At 47.8% G+C, this 18912-nt stretch overlaps 1 protein-coding gene across 1 annotated transcript; it reads left to right on the forward strand.

Annotated features, from left to right (window-relative positions):
- The first annotated feature begins 4176 nt into the window (after positions 1-4176).
- Positions 4177-18401, forward strand: RNF114 (ring finger protein 114). The gene is made up of 6 exons (XM_070589429.1): positions 4177-4414; positions 8438-8588; positions 10532-10638; positions 10999-11113; positions 14955-15062; positions 16555-18401. The coding sequence occupies exons 1-6, from the start codon at positions 4275-4277 to the stop codon at positions 16618-16620; spliced, it is 687 nt and encodes a 228-aa protein (XP_070445530.1). The 5' UTR covers positions 4177-4274; the 3' UTR covers positions 16621-18401.
- Positions 18402-18912: the final 511 nt, after the last annotated feature.

The following is an 18912-nucleotide window of genomic DNA, read 5'->3' on the forward strand; positions in this document are numbered from 1 at the left end:
TTAAAACTCCTTGCGATCTAAGACTATGTCCTTTTTGATTTTTTTCTTCCAGGCTAAGTACAGTAAGCCACAATGAGCAGGGGTGGTAAATGCTTGAGGAACAGGAAAGAATAAGAGAGGCAGCGTTCACCTTGCCGGCCAGGTGAGTCTGTGAGGGACTCTTCTGCCCCCTAGTGGCGCAGGTGGGAATTCCTCCTGGCTTGCTCTCCTACCAGTTTGGCAATCTTGAAGAACCGGCTGAAATTGGGATGAAATGATCGGCCCATAGATTGATAAACTTAGTAATACATCCTGGTATAAATTCTCCCTGCTTTAGAGAAGTATAGTAATAAATTTTACATGTGACCTGAGGCTACACAATAGGGCTCTGAGGGTTATACGATTTGAGGGCTGAGGTCATGTCTAATTCATCTCAACTATTCTCCCACAGGGCCTGGTGCACCACTGTTTAATTTCTACTTAAAAAGTGAGGCAGGAACTTGGTAGAGAAGTTTAGGCAATACAAGGGGAAAGAGAATGACAAGTTGGTCTTCCTCCAGGCCCACAGCCCACCACCGAGGCCCCAGGCCCCCAGTTACCCTTTCTGATAATAGGCCCTGGTACCAGACTCCCGGGAATCCTTCCAGTAGGGTGGTCCACTCATCCTGCTGTGCCCAGGACTTTGCCAGCTTTAGCCATGAAAGCCGCGCACCCTGAGAAACCCCACAGCGCCAGGCAAACGGGACAGTTGGTCCGCCTACCTTCCAGAGACATCTATTCATCACACAGAAACATATACATATACTAACTGCGTTACTCAGCATTTGGTGTTATTTTCATTAAAAGTACATTTTGAAGATCATTTCATATCAGCTGTATATTCACTTAAGTATTTATGGAGTTACCTACCCTGCACTAGGCACTGTTTTATTTTTATTTATTTGTTTTTTTTTTTTTTTTGAGGAAGATTAGCCCTGAGCTAACTACTGCCAGTCCTCCTCTTTTTTGCTGAGGAAGCCTGGCCCTGAGCTAACATCGTGCCCATCTTCCTCTACTTTATTCGTGGGATGCCTACCACAGCATGGCGTGTCAAGCAGTGCCATGTCCACACCCGGGATTCGAACTGGTGAACCCTGGGCTGCCGAGAAGCAGAACGTGCAAATTTAACCGCTGCGCCACTGGGCCGGCCCTCTCTGAAAATTAGGCACTGTTTTAGAAGCTGAAGATACAGTAGTAAACAAGATGGACAAATTCCTGTCCTCGGGGAGTTGACATAGCAGTAATGACATCTATTGTATTTATTCAACACTTTGCCACTGTGACCAAGGCTGTCCCAGGCACCTGTGTGTGCGTGTCTTTCCCACATGCGTGAGCAGGTCCATAGCAGCACCGTCCACAGAACTTTCTTCGATGATGGAAATGTTCTATTTCTGTTGTGTCCAATACATGGCCACTAGCACACGTGACTACTGAGCACTAGAAATATGTCCAGTGAAACCGAGGAATTAAATTTTTGGTTGCGTTTTTTTAATTTATTTATGTTTTTGGTTTTTTTCTGCTTTTTCTCCTCAAATCCCCCCAGTATATGGTTGTATTTTTCTAGTCGTGGGTCCTTCTAGTTGTGGCATGTGGGATGCCACCTCAGCATGGCCTGATGAGCAGTGCTAGGTCCACGCCCAGGATCCAAACCAGCGAAACCCTGTGCCACCGAAGCGGAGTGCGAGAACTTAACCACTTGGTCATGGGGCCAGCCCTATGATTTATTTAAATTTAAATAGCCACAGTATTGGATGGTACAGGTCTATGGGATAAAGTCCTGAAAATAGAAATATATATATATTATACACTATACACACACACACACACACACACACACAAAATGGAATACTACTCAACCACAAAAAAGACAAAATCGTGCCATTTGCAACAACATGGATGGACCTTGAGGGTATTATGTTAAGTGAAATAAGCCAGACAGAGAAAGATAAACACTATATGATTTCAGTCTATGTGGAAGAAAAACAAACACATGGACAAAGAGAACAGATTAGTGGTTACTAGAGGGGAAGGGGTGCGGGGAGGGTGAAAGGGGTAAAGGGGCACATGTGTGTATGGTGACAGATAAAAACTAGACTATTGATGTTGAACGTGATGCAGTCTATACAGAAACTCAGGGGCTGGCCCCATGGCCGAGTGGTTAAGTTCACGCGCTACGCTGCAGGAGGCCCAGTGTTTCGTTGGTTCCAATCCTGGGCGCGGACATGGCACTGCTCATCAAACCACGCTGAGGCGGCATCCCACATGCCACAACTAGAAGGACCCACAAAGAAGAATATACAACTATGTACTGGGGGGCTTTGGGGAGAAAAAGGAAAAAATTTAAAAAATTAATAAAAAGAAACTCATATATAATCATGTACACCTGAAATTACACAATGTTATAAACCAATATGACCTAATAAAATAATTTTTTAAAAAGGTAATTTAATCTCTCCGTGCTTCGATTTGCATAGCCGTAAAACGGGGATAATAACAGACCTAAGTCATAGGTTGCTGTGAGGACGTAGTCATGTAAAGGGCTTAGAAAAATAAGCACCAAAAAAGTTCACTAGTAATATTATTTCAATTCTGTCCTCTTGTCTTTCTGACTAAGTGTATAAGCTCGTGGAAGGTTCATTTCAAGGGCCCAAACTGGAGGCACTCATGGGATTTGAAGCTCCCTGGCCACACACACAGGGTCTGGCAGCAGCTGCAAGGCCGATGAAAGGTTTGTACATACCCACAGCACACCTCTGCCCCCACCAGGGCACCTCCATCCCTGGAGGGGAGACAGCGCACGTCTGGCTGGCAGGAGCTCAGATGCATGGGTCCTGGCACAGGGACAGGGAAAAGAAACGGCAAAGTGTAAGCATCAGCCCTCTTGGGCTGCTGCCTACGTGCCAGGTTATTCGTTGGTGCAAAGATGCCCACGTGGATAGCTAAAAATAATCCTGCTGCCACCACCACCAGGTCAAGCAAAATCAGTCCAGGGAACTGAGAACGGGACAAGGGAGGCACAAGTTTGCATTCAATTAACCTGGCTTAACAAACACCATTTATTTCTCCTCTGTAGACTCCTTATTGTGAGCCCTTGGTGGCCTCTCAGGATGGAGGTTTAATTGACCATTGAATTCTCTGGTTAAAAGAACCATGTAGAATTTTAGCAGAGCTGCCTTTTAAAAAGATGAGTCTTGTGTTAAATGGGCTGTTTACAAGAGCTGGTTTGGTGCAGTGAAAGTGGAGACAGTTGGGATTCAAAACATCTGGGTTCTAGGCCCACCCCTTTCTTGTGAAACTGAGGTTTAGTCGAGCTGTTCGAGCCTCAGCTTCCGACTGCTCTGAGCAGGAGCTGGACCTCATCACCAGGAGACGCGTGAGCACGACGTTACCCAATGTTCCCTCACGGAGGACGACGCTGCCCATTCCTTCTGCTTCCACTGGGAAGTCTCAGTGTGGTGACAGCTTGTCTTCAACGCCTCTCCAATAATGGCTCATCTGCCTTTCCAGCGCCAACAGTACCCAGCATGAATTAATAGTATTGTTTTCGGGGTCGGCCCTGTGGCGCAGCAGTTAAGTTCCCGTGTTCCACTTCGCCGGCCTAGTGCTCACGGGTTCAGATCCCAGTATGGACCTGTGCACCGCTTGTCAACCCCAGGCTGTGGTAGGCGTCCCACATATAAAGTAGAGGAAGATGGGCACAGATGTTAGCTCAGGGCCAGGCTTCCTCAGCAAAAAGAGGAGGATTAGCAGCAGGTGTTAGCTCAGGGCTGATCTTCCTCAAAAAAATAAATAGTATTGCTTTGTTTCCAGTGTATTTTTGCAGTGCCCTTCTAAAATAAGTGATGCTGATTTTCTGTTAGTACCTCGGGAGTGATATAAGATCTCCCTTTAAAACCTGTTTGCTTAAGCTTAAAGACAGAGCAAGTCGATTTGAAGAGAAATATTAAGTAATAGTGCATAATATTAAGTAACAGTAATAAAGATTTAAATATGGGAAACAGTGGCCGAAGGACAGAGCCCATTCTAATTCTGCCAGGCTCGGGATCTGGCTTCCACATTTTCCAGATTTCCTTCGGCCTAGCCAGTAGCCCCGCCCCCAGCCGGGCGCTCCTCCCACGAGCCCCGGCCCCGCGCGCCCCGCCCCTCGCGCGCACGCGTCGCCCCGGCCCCGCCCCTCGCGCGCACGCGACACCCCCGCCCCGCCCCCCGCGCTCCTCCTCCTCGGCCGCGGCTGCGCCCTGCTCCGCGACGGCAAGATGGCGGCGCAAATGCAGGAGGCGGCGGCGGGTGCTCCGCTGGCGGGACCCGCGGCGGAGGCCGACCCCCTGGGCCGCTTCACGTGTCCCGTGTGCTTGGAGGTGTACGAGAAGCCGGTGCAAGTGCCCTGCGGACACGTGTAAGCGCGGTCGGGCCTGGTCGGGGGGCGCGGGGCTGAGAGGGAGCGGGGCGGAGGGGCGAGGCCCGGCGGGGAGGGGCCCGGCGCGGGAGCGAGAGGACCGGCCTGACGCGGCGTCCCCGCGGGGCCGTCCGGGCTCCGGAGGCCCGCGGAAGGCGGCCGCCCCGGGCTGGCGTCGAGCGCCTGCGGTGTCCCGGGCGGCCTGTCAGGCCCCTTCCCCCGCGTGGCGGCGGGCTGCCGTCTGCCGCGGAGAGCCGCGGGCCCCTCTGGGGGTCTGCATCCCCTGAGGTCGGGGGCGTGCGGCGGCACGCGTCCGGCGCTCCGGGTAGTCTAACGGGCGCTGGAGTTGGAGAACGCCGGCGGGCCTGGAGGGACAAAAGGGAAGTCCGGGGAGGACCTGAGCGGCCCGCCCGGGACTGTGGTCGCGGCTGGAGCGGGCGGATCGGGGGTGTAGCCTTCCTGCTTGCTGCGGACGAGGTGTGCGTCGTGCCCTTTGAGGGGACGCCTTCGCGGCCTGCGTCTTGCGGGTGGGCCGGCCGCGACGACTAAGGAGATGGGGGTGAACGCGTCCGGCACAGGTCCTGGGCCGGCGTGGGTGCTCTGAGCTTGGCCGGATTGGAGTCTAAGCCTCGCTCCATGGGACACACACACACACCTGAGTTGAGGGAACTGTGGAAAGTCGCCGCCTGCTTCTTGCCGCTTGGAGTCGGCTTTCGCTCTTTGGCCTCGCTCAGTGCTTATCGTGGTATCGCCTTGGCATTGGCCTTTGGACCCCTTTTACTGGTCACTGGGCGGTACAGGCACCTGTTGGGCCTCCCGGGCATTATTTCTGCAGCAGTCCCGCAGGGGAAGGGGGTTGGCAGACGTCTTGCAGGCCAGGGAACTACGGCTGGTTTAGGCCGGGCCCACCCTGGTCTCACTCCTCCCAGGTGGACTGCACGCATCTGTTTGCCAGCCCAGAGAACACTTGGCACCTTGGCAAGGGCTCCTAGGCGCACTGACTGCTTTTTTGCGTCTTCAAGTACACCGAGCTCTTTCTGGCCTCAGGCTGTTCCTGCTCGCAGTTCAGTTAGCCTGGAACTCTTCCCCCCCATCTGCACCTCCCGCGCCCCTACCCCAGATCCTTCTCAGACTCAAGTCCCAGTTTAAGTGACCTCCCTATCACCATCCCCGTTTACGTTCTCTCTCTGCTTCTCTCCTGGGGCTTCCTCCTTCCTTGCTCAGAGCAAAACTTAGGGATCATGAGGGCAGCGGCCGTATCTGTTTTGCCCCTCTCTATATCCCCAGTGCCCAGCACAGTTTCTGAGCATCCATCTTCCCATCTTATAGTCAACCCACTAAAATATTTGTGTGCCCGCCTCGTGCCAAAATCGTGGGGCGTAGTAAGAAACACCTCTGCCCTCAGAGTTCACAAGCCAGTGGATTGATGAGAAGTAAGTACTAACAGATGTTCCAACTACTGTGAAAATTCATTGTGTGGTGGGAGGGTGTTTTAAGGGTCAAACCGGGGCGGGGTGTGTGATCAGGTAATGGGTGAATGAACCAAGATGTCAGTGAGGGAAGCAAACTTGGTGAGAGTGGAAGTGAGTCTAGTTAGCTTTCTCATTGAGTCCTCTTTTCCTTGGATCAGCCCTCCTTATTACATTTAGCTAATCTTGGATTAATTCAGTGGGTTTCATTTACAGTCAACATTTTTAAAGAGACTTGACCCAGCACAATTTACCAACCGAAGAGCAAGAAAATTTGAGGTTTCCTTGAGCCAGGCGAACCTTTCCTAGGTCAGAGGTCAAGGGGCAGTACTAGGATTCAAACCTTGGCTTTTTGCTATACTCACCATACTAGTTGCGCTTGTTCATTAGTTCACTGCTGATTGAAGACAGATGGATGCACCTGTGAGGGCAGCGCAGGTCTCCCTTAGCTCCAGCCAGGTGCTTTTTGCTCTGCCCAGGTGATTTTTGCTAACATTTGTGCTTGAAAACTTGAACATCACTGAAGCTGTGGCTGGGGTATAGGGTTTTTAGAAAATATTTCAAGCCCTGAATGACTGTAACCTTCTCCAATCTAGTGGAATACAGCTGGAGAAGGGCAGGTGGCTGGGTGCCCAAGAGAAGGGACTTTCTCCATAGCACAGTAGCAGGAAAGGTTGCATCTAGAAGGCTGAACTAGAAAAAGGCCCGTTACGGAAATGGAAACTGAAAGCCAGCCCAAGATGTAAGGACCGTTTCAAAGCAGGCTCCTTGTTGGGCATGACTCAGGCACAGAGTGGCCCACAAATGTTTGATTGATGAGCTGTATCTGGGTGTGTGCCTGAAGGGAGGCTGCGAGTTACTTTTATCTGCAAGCTGGGTTTGGTTTTGTTATGCTCTCTGGGACCCTCTGTGCTCTCTTGAGTTTATCTTGTGATCTGCCCTTGAGAAGAAGTACAGTAAGTGATAGCCACAAGGCCTGTCTGCTTCGCCAACCTCATCGCCTACCGTCTACCCTCTCGCTGTGGTCTCCATGATGACCCCGACAGCCTTCCTTTCTGCCTTTCCGACCCCCCTTTGCACTTGGTGTCATCTCTGCGTGGAACTCTTTGCATCCAGGTCTGTGTGGTTCTCTCCTTGAAGTTAGGTCTCAGCTCAGATATCACCTCCTTGAAGAAGCTTCCTATGATCGACAAAGAGAGCTCATCTCTTTGCTTCGCTTCATTTCCTTCCTATACTTCATCACTATCTGAAATTCACACTTGTGTTTTTCTCCACCCTTGAGTATGCACACCATGAGGACAGAGGCTTTGTTTAGCTCACTGCTGTGCCCTGAGTGGTGAGTCAGTAGAACCCCACCTTCTCCCAGCCTGGTCTAGAATTTTGCCTAGCAGCATTACCATCTAGCTTAATGACAAAGAGGAATAAAATTCTTAGAAACCCTAAAAAACTGTCAAATGTGCAGATTACCTCTGATTGTGTCTCCTGAATTCTTCCTGGCAGATTTGGTTATCCTGCCGTCAGTCTGTCCGGGTGGGTATGCGGCCGGGCTCTTCCCATGCCTTGTTATCCCTTCTTTCTGTGCACCTTATCCCAGCAGCACCACCTGCCCAGGCTTCAGGAGAGAACTCAGTCGTCCCTGACTTTCCTTCTTTTCTTCTCCAAATTCAGTAAGTGCTCAAGTCCTGCGGAGGCCGCCTCAGAACCATTTCCTGAATTTGTTTCTGTCGCCTCAGTCAGGCCCTCACAATCCCTTGCCTTTAGCCATCTGTTTGGTTTCTACTTCAAGTCTCTTCTCATCTTTCCTCACCTAAAAAAATAATTAAAAGCCCACAACTCTCTTGTCCATGATCACCCCAGAGCCATTTTCCTAAAACTTGGCTTTGGTCTCGTTGATACCTTGCTTTGAACATCTGGGGCCCTGCTGCTTATGAGGAAAAGTGTTACACTTCTTCCTCAGATGCATCATGAATTTTTGAGTCTGAGGGCCTGGAATGGTTTTCATTTCCTCTGCCAGCTGACCTCTTTCTTTTAAGGCTCTTTTGTGGATGCTGCCTCTAGTCTTAGCAGCCTAGTTGCTCATGTCTTTGTGTTCCCATTCTGCTTTGCATTCACTTCTAATGGTAGCATCTCCTGTTTGCGGTGCATTTCACGTGTGCTGGACATTGTATTTGTGGGCTGCTGTACATATTCCATCCTTCCTACAATCCTAGAGGTATGTGCTACCATCTCCATTTCACAGAGGAGAAACCGAGATTTAGGAAACCCCACCGAGACCCATCAGTGGCAAAGGCGAAGGTTGGAAGGCTGCACCATGACACCTTTCAGTGTGTGTCATGGCACTTCGTGTTTGTTTCTCTTGCTGGGCCTGTGTGCTCTTTGCCCGGCAACCCCCGGTGCTGTTTTTCTGGCCTAGGAGGACTCAGTATTTGAATTGGGGGTAGGGAGCAAGATGTTTTTAATCCATTATTCATTGCTGTCTTTTGAAAAGTGTATCCATTTTTGTTGTCTTGTCTCCACAATGCATGATGCAGGTTCTCTGTATGTCTTGTTCTAGCTTTTGCTCTGCATGCCTGCAGGAATGTCTGAAGCCGAAGAAGCCTGTCTGTGGGGTGTGTCGCAGCCCTCTGGCGCCTGGCGTCCCAGCCGTGGAGCTCGAGCGGCAGATTGAGAGCACAGAGACTTCTTGCCATGGCTGCCGTAAAAATGTATGTGGAAGTAAAACGAAGAGTCAGTGTCTTTGTGATGAGCGGGGGTAAAACGTCAAGCTGTTGCCACGTTGTTTCTGAAGTGAGAGCATGACTAGGTGACTAACAGCATGTGTGCATGCCAGTTATCTGTGGCAATGGCTGTGCTGTTTCGTTTTGGTAAACTTATTGGGGTTTTTTTTTAAGAATTGGTTTAGGATATTACATATGTTAACTTTGAAAGCCATAGAAATCAGTTAGCCCAGGTTTTTCCTATAAAACACCCCCATCTTTCCAAAGCATTATGCACAATTTTAATTAGAATATAATGACAATGATATTTCTTAATTGTTTAAAATATAAAATGAAGTCAATGACACAAAGTTATCTGCTGCAATGAGTTAGAGGGGGAATTTTATGATCTATCTCATTTAGGTACAAAATTTAATTGTTTGCCTTTTTAGCACTTGATAGGGAGGACTGATGATACAAAGGTCAATATGAAGTCATTTGATTATAATAGCAATATCTAACATTTGACATGCCTCCATGCTCTTTTGTATAATCATGTTAGAGTCAAGTATATTTACTTTAATGCCTGTTATAACTGCAGAGAAGAAATACTATTGTCTTATTTTCCAAGAGATATACGTAGCCTAATTGGCTTTAAAATTATTATGATTGTTAATTCCAGGCAATACAAAAATATAAAATAATGTAGGCTTGTTCCCCACTCCAGAGGTTACCTCTTTAAAAGTGGTTCAATTTAGAAGGCTGCAAAACATTTTCTGCCCTTTGACAAACACAGATGTAGGATTTTTACAAACACAAATGTAGGATTTCTTACGAAACAGGATGTATCATACTGTAATATATATTTATACAACTTCTTTTCACTTAGTGACTTATTGGACAGCCTTGCATGTCAGTTTCATTACTTTAACACCTTAATATGGGAGCCAAAGAGCGGATACACCTTAGCACCTCCTTCCTTTCAGAGCGGATTCGTGCTGGGGTGGACAGTGGCTGCAGTTCTGAATAGGGCCATTTCCCATCCCTTCTAATTGTGAGCTCTTTGATTGACAGCTTGAAGTTAGTTCTTTAGCTGGAAGTAAGACAGAAAGAAGCATCAGGGAAAGCCAGAGCTCAAATGTTGAAACTTTTTGTTTTTTTCTTGCAGTTTTCTTTAACTTGGAAACTCAAGATACTAAAATAAATTTCCTGTTACCTTCATCTTTCTTTATGTGTGCATCATGGGTTTTTTGACTTTTTTCTGTATACTTTTCATTTCCTCCATTTTAAAGATTAGCAATTGTATCATATTATACCTCCAGGTATATTATACTTCCAAAAATGTTTATCTTCCCTTTACCTCCCCCTTTTATTCATTCCTTACACTTTTCTTTCTTTTTAGAACACCTGTGATGAAGCACTATTCTCTGGGTTTTCTTTTCTCTTTCCTTCTTTCGAAGACTAGATTTTATGGGAGAAATGGAATTCAGATTTCAGGTTTTTTTAAGATCATTTATCATGGTCTGGCAGTTTGTACTTTTAACTAGGATTACTAGCCTTTGTCCTTTTTACGTAAACGATCCTGTTTCTCTGCTGCACATAATGGAATGTGGTTCTTGGCTTGCTGTGAGGAGACTAATTTAAGTGCTAGTGTGGAAAACTCGGAAACTTCACTGGGTTTGGGATGTGTCTGTGAGCAGAGAGCACGTTGTGAAGGAAACACGCCTCCAGGAGAGTCACTTTAGAGTGGAAGCAGGTCACCTAGTTTGATCAAGTGAAACGTCATTGTTGGTATTCACAGAAACCCTTCAGCCACCTGAGCACAGCCGGGAGTCTGGGGGTGTTTGCCAGGGTGTTGTGGGTCTAGTGGTCTTCTTGCCCTTGCTTTGGGACTGTGGTGGACCTGGTACAGGGTCCTGACTAACCTGTGGGCTCTGATTCTTCCGTCTAAGTTCTTCCTATCCAAGATCCGGGCCCACGTGGCTACTTGTTCCAAATACCAGAATTACATCATGGAAGGTGTGAAGGCCACCACCAAGGATGCGTCCCTTCAGCCAAGGTAAATGACTCAGTCACTCCCTTAGGTGGAGGCCATCTTTTGCTACAAAGACATTGGCCACTTTGCATGTCCAAGGGTCTAGTTGTACGAGTTTTGGAAGGTGGAGGTGTAATTGTTACGCTGGCTAAGGCTGATGTCAGTTTTTGTTGGGGGGTGTAGAGAAGGACTGTCTGATGTTCATTTCAAATACTAGCCATGCTGTGTTTTCAGAAGAGTTGACTTGATTCTAAAGTGATCATCAGAATCGCTGTCCTAACACGTCTGGTAACTTTGCTCCTTTTTGGGGCTACAGTGGTTGAAGTTGTGTGGAAAGGTGCTCACAGAGCGGTTTCTTTTTTTTTCCTGCCTTTCATCTTCCAGGAATGTCCCAAACCGTTATACCTTTCCTTGCCCTTACTGTCCTGAAAAGAACTTTGATCAAGAAGGACTTGTGGAACACTGCAAGTTGTCCCATAGCACGGATACCAAATCTGTGGTAAGAGTAACTTTTTTTTTTTTTTTTTTTACTTTTTATGGAAAAAAAGTCAAACTTACAGAAAAATTACAGAATCAGTAGAGTGAACTGCTATGTACTGTTTACCTAGATTCACAGATTAATAGCACTTTACTGTATTTGCTTAACCATACTCTCTATATACATATTTTTTGCTAACCATTCAAGAGTAAGTTACAGATTTCATGACCCTTTGCCCCTGAATATTTCAGCTTATATCTCCTAAGAGTAGTTTACATTCTTGCAAAACCACATTTTTTGTGTTTAATTGTCACACTCAGGAAACATAACATTGATAGAATCTAATAGCTAATGTGGAATTGATGTTTAAATTTTAACCATTGTAGTGTCCTTCATAGCAGTCTTCCCCTGCCCCACATCCTGGGTCTGTGTATTACATTTCGTTGTCATGTCTCTTTGGTCCTCAGCCTTTCTTTGTCTTTCATGACCTTGACATTTTTTTTTGCTGAGAAATATTCGTGCTGAGTAACACCTGTTGCCAATCTTCCCTTTTCTTTTCTTTTTATTCCCCCCACCCTAAAGCCCCAGTGCGTGGTTGTAGATTCTAGTTGTAGGTCCTTCTAGTTCTTCTATGCGAGCCACCGCCACCGTGTGGCTACTGACAGACAAGCAGTGAGGTTCCATGCCCAGGATGAAAACCTGGGCTGCTGAAGGGGAGCACCCCTAACTTTAACCACTAGGCCGTCGGGGCTGGCTCGTGACCTTGACGTTTTTAGCGAGGACAGGCCAGTTGTTTTGTGGAGTGTCCTTGCATCTGAGTTTGTCTGTTTCTTCATGATTAGATACTGGGATGCTCTGTAAGCAGCGTGTCCTCCAGGTGCCACGTTAAGGGTCATATGAAGTCTTTTGGCCCTGTTTTTGGTAACGTTAACTTGGATCCCTTGGTGTCCACGTGTAGTTTCTTTTTTGAAAAAAGTGTTTGGGGGCCGGCCCAGTGGTCGAGTGGTTAAGTTCGTGCACTCTGCTTCAGTGGCCCAGGGTTTCGCTGGTTCAAATTCTAGGCATGGACGTGGCACCGCTCATCAAGCCTGAGGCGGCGTCCCGCATCCCACAACCCACAACTAGAAGGACCCACAACTAAAAATACACAGCTATGCACCAGGGGGCTTTGGGGAGAAAAAGGAAAAATAAAAATGTTAAAAAAAAAAAAATGTTTGAATTTGGTCTGTGTCAGCAGAGCTCCCCTCCGCTTCCTTCCCTCTTGATGTCATTAACAGACTAGGTCTTAACCCAGCTTCCATGCAGGTTTCCTTCAGTTTTCCCATTTGTCTCAGACTGCTTCCCTTGAACCGTATACCTAGTTTTCTGGGCAGCCTTCAGCTCCATTGCTCTAAGAGGTTGTATGCAGACTTCAGACTTTGCGTGAGGTTTTGCTGGAATTAGGCCTGGTAGTATTCTTTATTTCTCTCTCCTAAATCTTAAGGTATAGCTGGCCTATTCGAAAATACCTTGAATCTTCTCTTGACTTTTTGAACTCTTTGCCAAGACCAAATTTTGGTCACTATAGCCACTGTAACACTGGGCTCCCTGGGCTCTGAATGCTGAGCTGCTGCAGCGTCCACAGACGAGTCCCCTCTGTCTGCTTTCCCCAACTCCCCACGCTAAGGGCCTGGGCCGGCGGGGCCTGTTGTGGGCCTCCTTATCAGCCGGACGGTGTGCTCCTAGGCACGCAGGCTCTTCAGGTTCTTCTGGGCACTCGGTTTGCCTTCAGTTCCTGGTGTAAACTGTCCCCATCCTTTCCACAGATCACCCTGAATCCTGCTTTTAGCCGAGTTCAAAGTATCAGGTCTGCGTTCCTCTCTTCTCTCTTCCTTATTCTTTCTCAAGAGCTGTCTGATCTACATCTGAGGTCAGAGACTGGCAGCCTATGGGATATCTCTGGCCCATACATCTTTTAGTTTCCCTAGCCTTTAAAAATCAGAAGATTTCTCCGTCCTTTTTTTTTCTTCTTTTTGATGAGGAAGATTGGCCCTGAGCTAACATCTGTTGCCACTCTTCCTCGTTTTGCTTGAGGAGATTGTTGCTGAGGTAATAACAACAATTGCTGTGGCAGTCTTCCTCTGTTTTTTTGTGTGTGGGATGCTACCACAGCATGGCTTGGTGAGTGTGGGTCTGTGCCCAGGATCTGAGCCCACGAACCTCTGGCCCATGAAGTGGAGTATGTGAACTTAACCACTATGCCCCCGGGCTGGCCCAGATTTCTCAGTCTTGATACTCTACTTTGGAGAAATTAGAAGTTCTGACAAGCATCATGAATGTTGCTTTTTTTGTCCCTCTTTTTATGGAAATGACCATGTAGTCTACACACTGTAATAACCAATGTTTTGGGCATCTGCTCCATATCAGTACATGTAAATCTGCTTCTTTTTTAATGAGCTTCACAGTTTGCCCTTACTTGACTGTGCCATGATTTAACTGGTCCGTTATTGAGGAGCATCAGGTTAGTCCCAGACACTATCAGGACATTGGATTCAGGACTGGATATAAAATGCTACTAAAGAATTATTGTATTTGTATTTGTAAAGGGAAATACCTGTTTTTAGGACTGTACTGAAATAGTTGGGTCTTATTTTAGAATGCTTCCCTTTTTTGCTGAAATAAGTATGCCAGACTTAAATCTAGGTGTTGGGGATAACGGATGATTCATCAAACTATTAGCTACTTTTTTGTAGTTTTGAAGTTTTAAAAGGCTGCCATGAATTTTAACATGTCTTTGCCTAAGTTTATATATCTATAAAATAAAGTCTTAGATGTGGATTAATTTGGTCAAAGCTTAAGCGCACTCATGGTTTTGATAGATACTGCTAAACTATTCTGCAGTTTCTGGTCCTGCAAGCTAGTTTTCTCCATTTCCCCCTTCGGCTTCCTGAAATCCCTCTGATTATTTTGTCTGTGGCAGAGCCTCTCTTCCTGCAGCCCTGGCCCTATCTTCTGTCTCCCCTCCTTCTGCAGAGCTCCCTAACTGTTAGTGTCTCAGCCCTTCCCTTTGGGGGCACCTCCTCCTCAGGCTCTGGTCCTGACCTGTGCTCCAGCTGCCTGGCGCCAGCTGCCTGCCTACCTCTTCCACCCGGCGTCCTCTGCCCTTTGTTCACAAGAGTGATCTTTTTCCAGCCCCCTTTGTCACCCTGTCTTCCTTGTAAATAGTGAGGGTTCATCTCCAAGCGAGACCATTTATGTCTACTGCTTCCCCCTGCCCCAGCTCCTCTCTGCCCATCTCTGAATTTTCCATTCCAGCCAGGCTGATTTTCTGGCCATTTGCCTATAAGGCTGTCTCCGTGCTTCTGCCTCTCTTCTGGAACACCTTTCACGTTCTTTGTCTTTCTAAATACCTCCCAGTCTTCAAAGCCCAAATCAGCCTCTTGTATGAGGACTTTTCAGCTTGAGCTCCCTCATCTGGGCATTTACTTTGTAAAAATAGCACATAAGGCTAGTTTTACTTCCTTGGAACCTTGCTCATCTGTCATTTCCTTGGTTTTCTTTGTGCTTTTGGATCATTTTCTGTGCTGGGTTGGAAGCCGTAACCTAGACCCCCACTGGGCTGACACGTTGTTCTGACCACAGCAGAGGATCAGATAAGGGTGGTACCATGGCTTAAGCCTTTACCCACCCTGCGTGTCGTTTCACTTGAGTAGGAGACTGGCGGTGTTTTCTGGGATGTGAGTGTGCCCATGAAGGAGTGACCAGGCCCTGGACTAGTGTGTCAGGAAAGCTGTCCTGGAAGAAAGGAGGCCAGACACAGGCCACAGAGGGCTAACGTCAGCTCAGACATCAGGTGCCTAAGACCACGCTTCTTTGTTGAAAGGTCTGTCCAATATGTGCCTCGATGCCCTGGGGAGACCCCAACTATCGGAGCGCCAACTTCATAGAGCACATCCAGCGCCGGCACCAGTTTTCTTACGACACTTTTGTGGTGAGTTTGGAGCCCAGGCTCTGCTCCCTCTCCTGAGGGAGCAGCGCGCCTACCCCTCTTCTCTAACCTGGAGAACTGTGGGCCCTGTTGTTGAGTCTTTGACATGACGACTTGCTAGAACGGCGGCTGTGCGGGGTGCACCCCAGAGCCTTCGGGGTGTGGTGGTTAAGAAGATGAACTGGTCAGTCATTAGACTGAGACAGAGCGAAAGCTTGCTCCTGTTTGTTTTTTCCAAAATTTTTGCCCACACTCCTTTGTTATATGTAGTTTCTATCTGTTAGAGAACCTGCTTTGGGATCCTTAAGCTCAGGTCCCCACAGGGAGCAGACAGGTAATGGAAATGGTCCTCATAAGGATTTGCAGGCTGCACGGTGTATGGCTCATGTTATGCTGCCATCAACTCCAGCCGATTGTGGTCATGGGGAGATACAGGCCCTATGTTACTATTCCCTCCACCCTCTCCAACCCCAAGATGCTGGAAATGCAGAATTTCATATGAAGTGTCACATATTTGTTTTGTTTTTTGTTTTTTGTTTTTTTTAAGATTTTATTTTTCCTTTTTCTCCCCAAAGCCCCCCGGTACATAGTTGTATATTCTTCGTTGTGGGTCCTTCTAGTTGTGGCATGTGGGATGCTGCCTCAGCGTGGTTTGATGAGCAGTGCCATGTCCGCGCCCAGGATTCGAACCAACGAAACACTGGGCCGCCTGCAGCGGAGCGCGCGAACTTAACCACTCGGCCACGGGGCCAGCCCCCACATATTTGTTTTTTAAAGTACTTTAGGTCAAACAAAACACATCCACTAGCCAAGTGTGGCCATCAGGTTTGTGTCCTTTCCCTAGAGCCGAGTGGTTTTGACGGGGCACACTCTTGTCTTAGCATTATAGTGATAGATAAATGTGGCCAACGGCTTGAAGTAAACCTGTTTTTATTTGCACATATAGGTGTGAAGGTAGGATTTTAGAGCAGTATTCAGTCTCAGTGGCTGTATTTCAGGACCTGAGATGGAAAGTGTGACTCTTTCCTGAGTTGCCATAAAGAGTATTTATTCTCTGTCTAACAGAGTGTCTGAAACTCAGACTTCAGAATGACAGTCCTTGTTGTTAATGCTGTAAGGATGGATGAGATTCCCAGGTAGTGCCCAAATAGATGGTGTTGCCTCACTGAACTAAAAAGACTAGTTTCCCTACAGTGCGCTCCAAGTTTGCGCACCTGGTCCGAGCCAGGCTCCATTCGGGTGTCTCTGGTCCTCACCATCCCTGTCTGATGGAGCCATCGTTAGTTCCATCGTGAGGATGAGGCAGCAGAGCACGGACAGATCAGGCAATTTCCCAACGTTACCTGGCCGGCATCGCCAACCATGGAGCTGGGAGCTGGCCCCTGGCAGCCCTCTCCAGAGCCCCCCACTCGGCTGGCCCTGCTCCTCCTCCTGAAAGTGAGTCTTTGCAGCTGCGGACCGTTGCTGAGGCTGAGTGTCTGTGTTCTGCCCTTAGGATTACGATGTGGACGAAGAGGACATGATGAACCAGGTGTTGCAGCGCTCCATCATAGATCAGTGAGCAGCCTCTGCCGTCCGCTCGTGCTCCAGGGCTTCCGTTACATGTTGGCGTGAAGCGTGTGACTCTCACACCTTCAGTGTACAGCAGACCTGGAAGTGAGTGTGGTATTAGATAGGGTCACTTCCAACAGGGAGCAGGTCCCCAGATCAGAGCCCTCCTCTCCTTTGGGCTCTTCTCCTGTTAACCCTGTTTGTCATGTCTGGTCGTTTATGGCTCCTCCTCTGATAGAGAACCCAGCTTCTCCACCTGTCCTTGTTTCACACTTGTTCCTCCCGCCCGGTGTTCATCTCTCAGGTCCTCTCAGCCAGCCAGGACCTTTTTGGGTCGTGAATAGCACAAATGAGACAAGCGTCTCCTCTCCTTGTCCCTGAGGGGTGTGGGCTCTGGCAGTGGTGCCTCTGGTCAGCAGTGGGGCTCCGTCTGTGCTGGTGAAGTTCCTGGGAGCTGCTCCTTGGCAGCAGCTGCCAAAAGCCAGAGTTCCCTGCTGGGGACCATTTGAAAAGGCAGATTGGGGTGATTGTTTTGGGTTTAGCATGGTCCGATGCTGGAAGTTTTGATTAGTGATATTTTCCTACCACTCCTGCACACCCTTAGAATTAACTGGTTCAGTCTTAAATGCCTGCATGGTGCCTTTCTAGGATAAGGTGTAACCATATATTTTTAGTGAAAATAAATGTTTCTAGGTTAGAAAGGTTAAACTCCATTTATCCATAAGTGAGGGAGAAGGGTCGGCTTTGAGAGGTGGGAGGGCCATAGCTTTCTGGTTCAAATTTTCTGACTAATGAGGTATTTTTCAAGTGACTGGGTCATTTTTACCTCTCTGTTTGGGAGCTGCTTACATTCTTGTCCTTGAAGCACGAAAAGGAGTCCTCAGATGAAGAAGGAAGAGGTTCGGGGGTTCCAGTGGATTCTAGTTCTTTTATTTGGTAACTTAGCTTAAACTGAACGTTGCTTTTCTATCACGAGTGGTTTCCTTATGAAACTGGTTTCAGCTTGTCAATCAGTGTATGAAAACCTGCCTTCTAAAGCAGAGAGAGGCTGCAGGACACCCAGCGTCACAGCTTGCTGTCTCTTCTGACGAGACACACTGTTCAGAAGCCACCTCACGTCTCCTGGCAGCACTTGTTAATAGAAGCTGTCTGCCGGAAACTTGCTTTGGTAACAGCTCGCGAAGCTTGAGGGTCAGCATGTTTCATGAATTTTAATAAATACAAAGCTAAGTGCTGTCAGTCTAATCTGAGGGGCAGAACCTCTCAGCCACCAAAAGGCGTCTGGGTTTAAGTTTGTTTTTCATGTCAGACCTCTCTAGTCTGAATATGGAAGTTTTTTCTGGTCAGTGACTGAGGTTGCAAGTGAAAGAGGGCTTTAGGCCTGAGCACTGCTGCTGTGGGCCCTTCCCACCTGCCAGTAAGAGCTGCTGATGCCTGGTAACCAGCAAAGATGGGGCCCTTCTGGGGCAGAATAATTTTTTCTAATGTGCTGTTGCTTGAGAGGGCCCACATGTCAATGGTCAGCTTCTTTACTGTATTTTCTAGAAAAAGTTCACTCAGACCTCCCTGAATTGAGATCATCTCGGTCTAAGTTTAGAGGGAAATTTGGCAAAACCTTCATTTGAGGAAACTGATGAGAGCATGTCCGTCTCGCTGGTGGTACCAAGAAACTGATTTCCTTGTATTAAGTGCACTTCATGTATTTCTAATAAGATGACTTTCCAGAAAGTGAAATTTGTTATGTTCTGGCTTTTAAAAGGTGAAATATAAATAAATTTCATAATTTATCCAGCTGGTAAGCTATAAGGCCTGTTTTCATTAGCCACTGCTTGCTGAAGTTGGCCTGGGGAGCCTCCCGGAGGTAGTTGTGTGCTGAGGGGAAGCTATTCTCTCCCAAGTGCATCCCGCCTGGCTCTGCTCTCAGCTCTGACACTGCATCTGCTGGGCCTCCCCGGGCCCCTCCTCTCTGGAAAGTGCACACGACCCAACTTCTCACAGTTGGGAGCTCCCGTGACGTGGGAAGTGGCCGCTCCACGAAACAAGGCTTTGGACACATGGCTTCAGCTCTGTGCAGATGACGCAGCAGTACCCTGTGACACTTGGAGAAAGGTTCCCCATTAAGATCTGAGGTCATGGCTGTGTCTAAGTCTGCGCTGTCCCACTGGCTGTGGGACGTCTGGCGGATACTTACCCTTTCTGAACCTGTGTCCCTATGATCAAATGGGGATAATTGTCTGGCTTCTAGTTTCTTTATGAAGTAGGTGGTATTTACTAATTATTAAATAGCTAGCATTTATTAATC

Source organism: Equus przewalskii, chromosome 21 (assembly GCF_037783145.1).
Source record: "Equus przewalskii isolate Varuska chromosome 21, EquPr2, whole genome shotgun sequence".
NCBI classification, from domain to species: domain Eukaryota; kingdom Metazoa; phylum Chordata; class Mammalia; order Perissodactyla; family Equidae; genus Equus; species Equus przewalskii.

Bases quoted from the DNA above. Each gene is read 5' to 3' on its own strand.
- RNF114 (XM_070589429.1), top strand. From the start codon at position 4,275: ATGGCGGCGCAAATGCAGGAGGCGGCGGCGGGTGCTCCGCTGGCGGGA. The intron at 4,415-8,437 runs GTAAGCGCGGTC...GTCTTGTTCTAG, and splicing joins CAAGTGCCCTGCGGACACGT to CTTTTGCTCTGCATGCCTGC. The intron at 10,639-10,998 runs GTAAATGACTCA...TTCATCTTCCAG, and splicing joins GATGCGTCCCTTCAGCCAAG to GAATGTCCCAAACCGTTATA.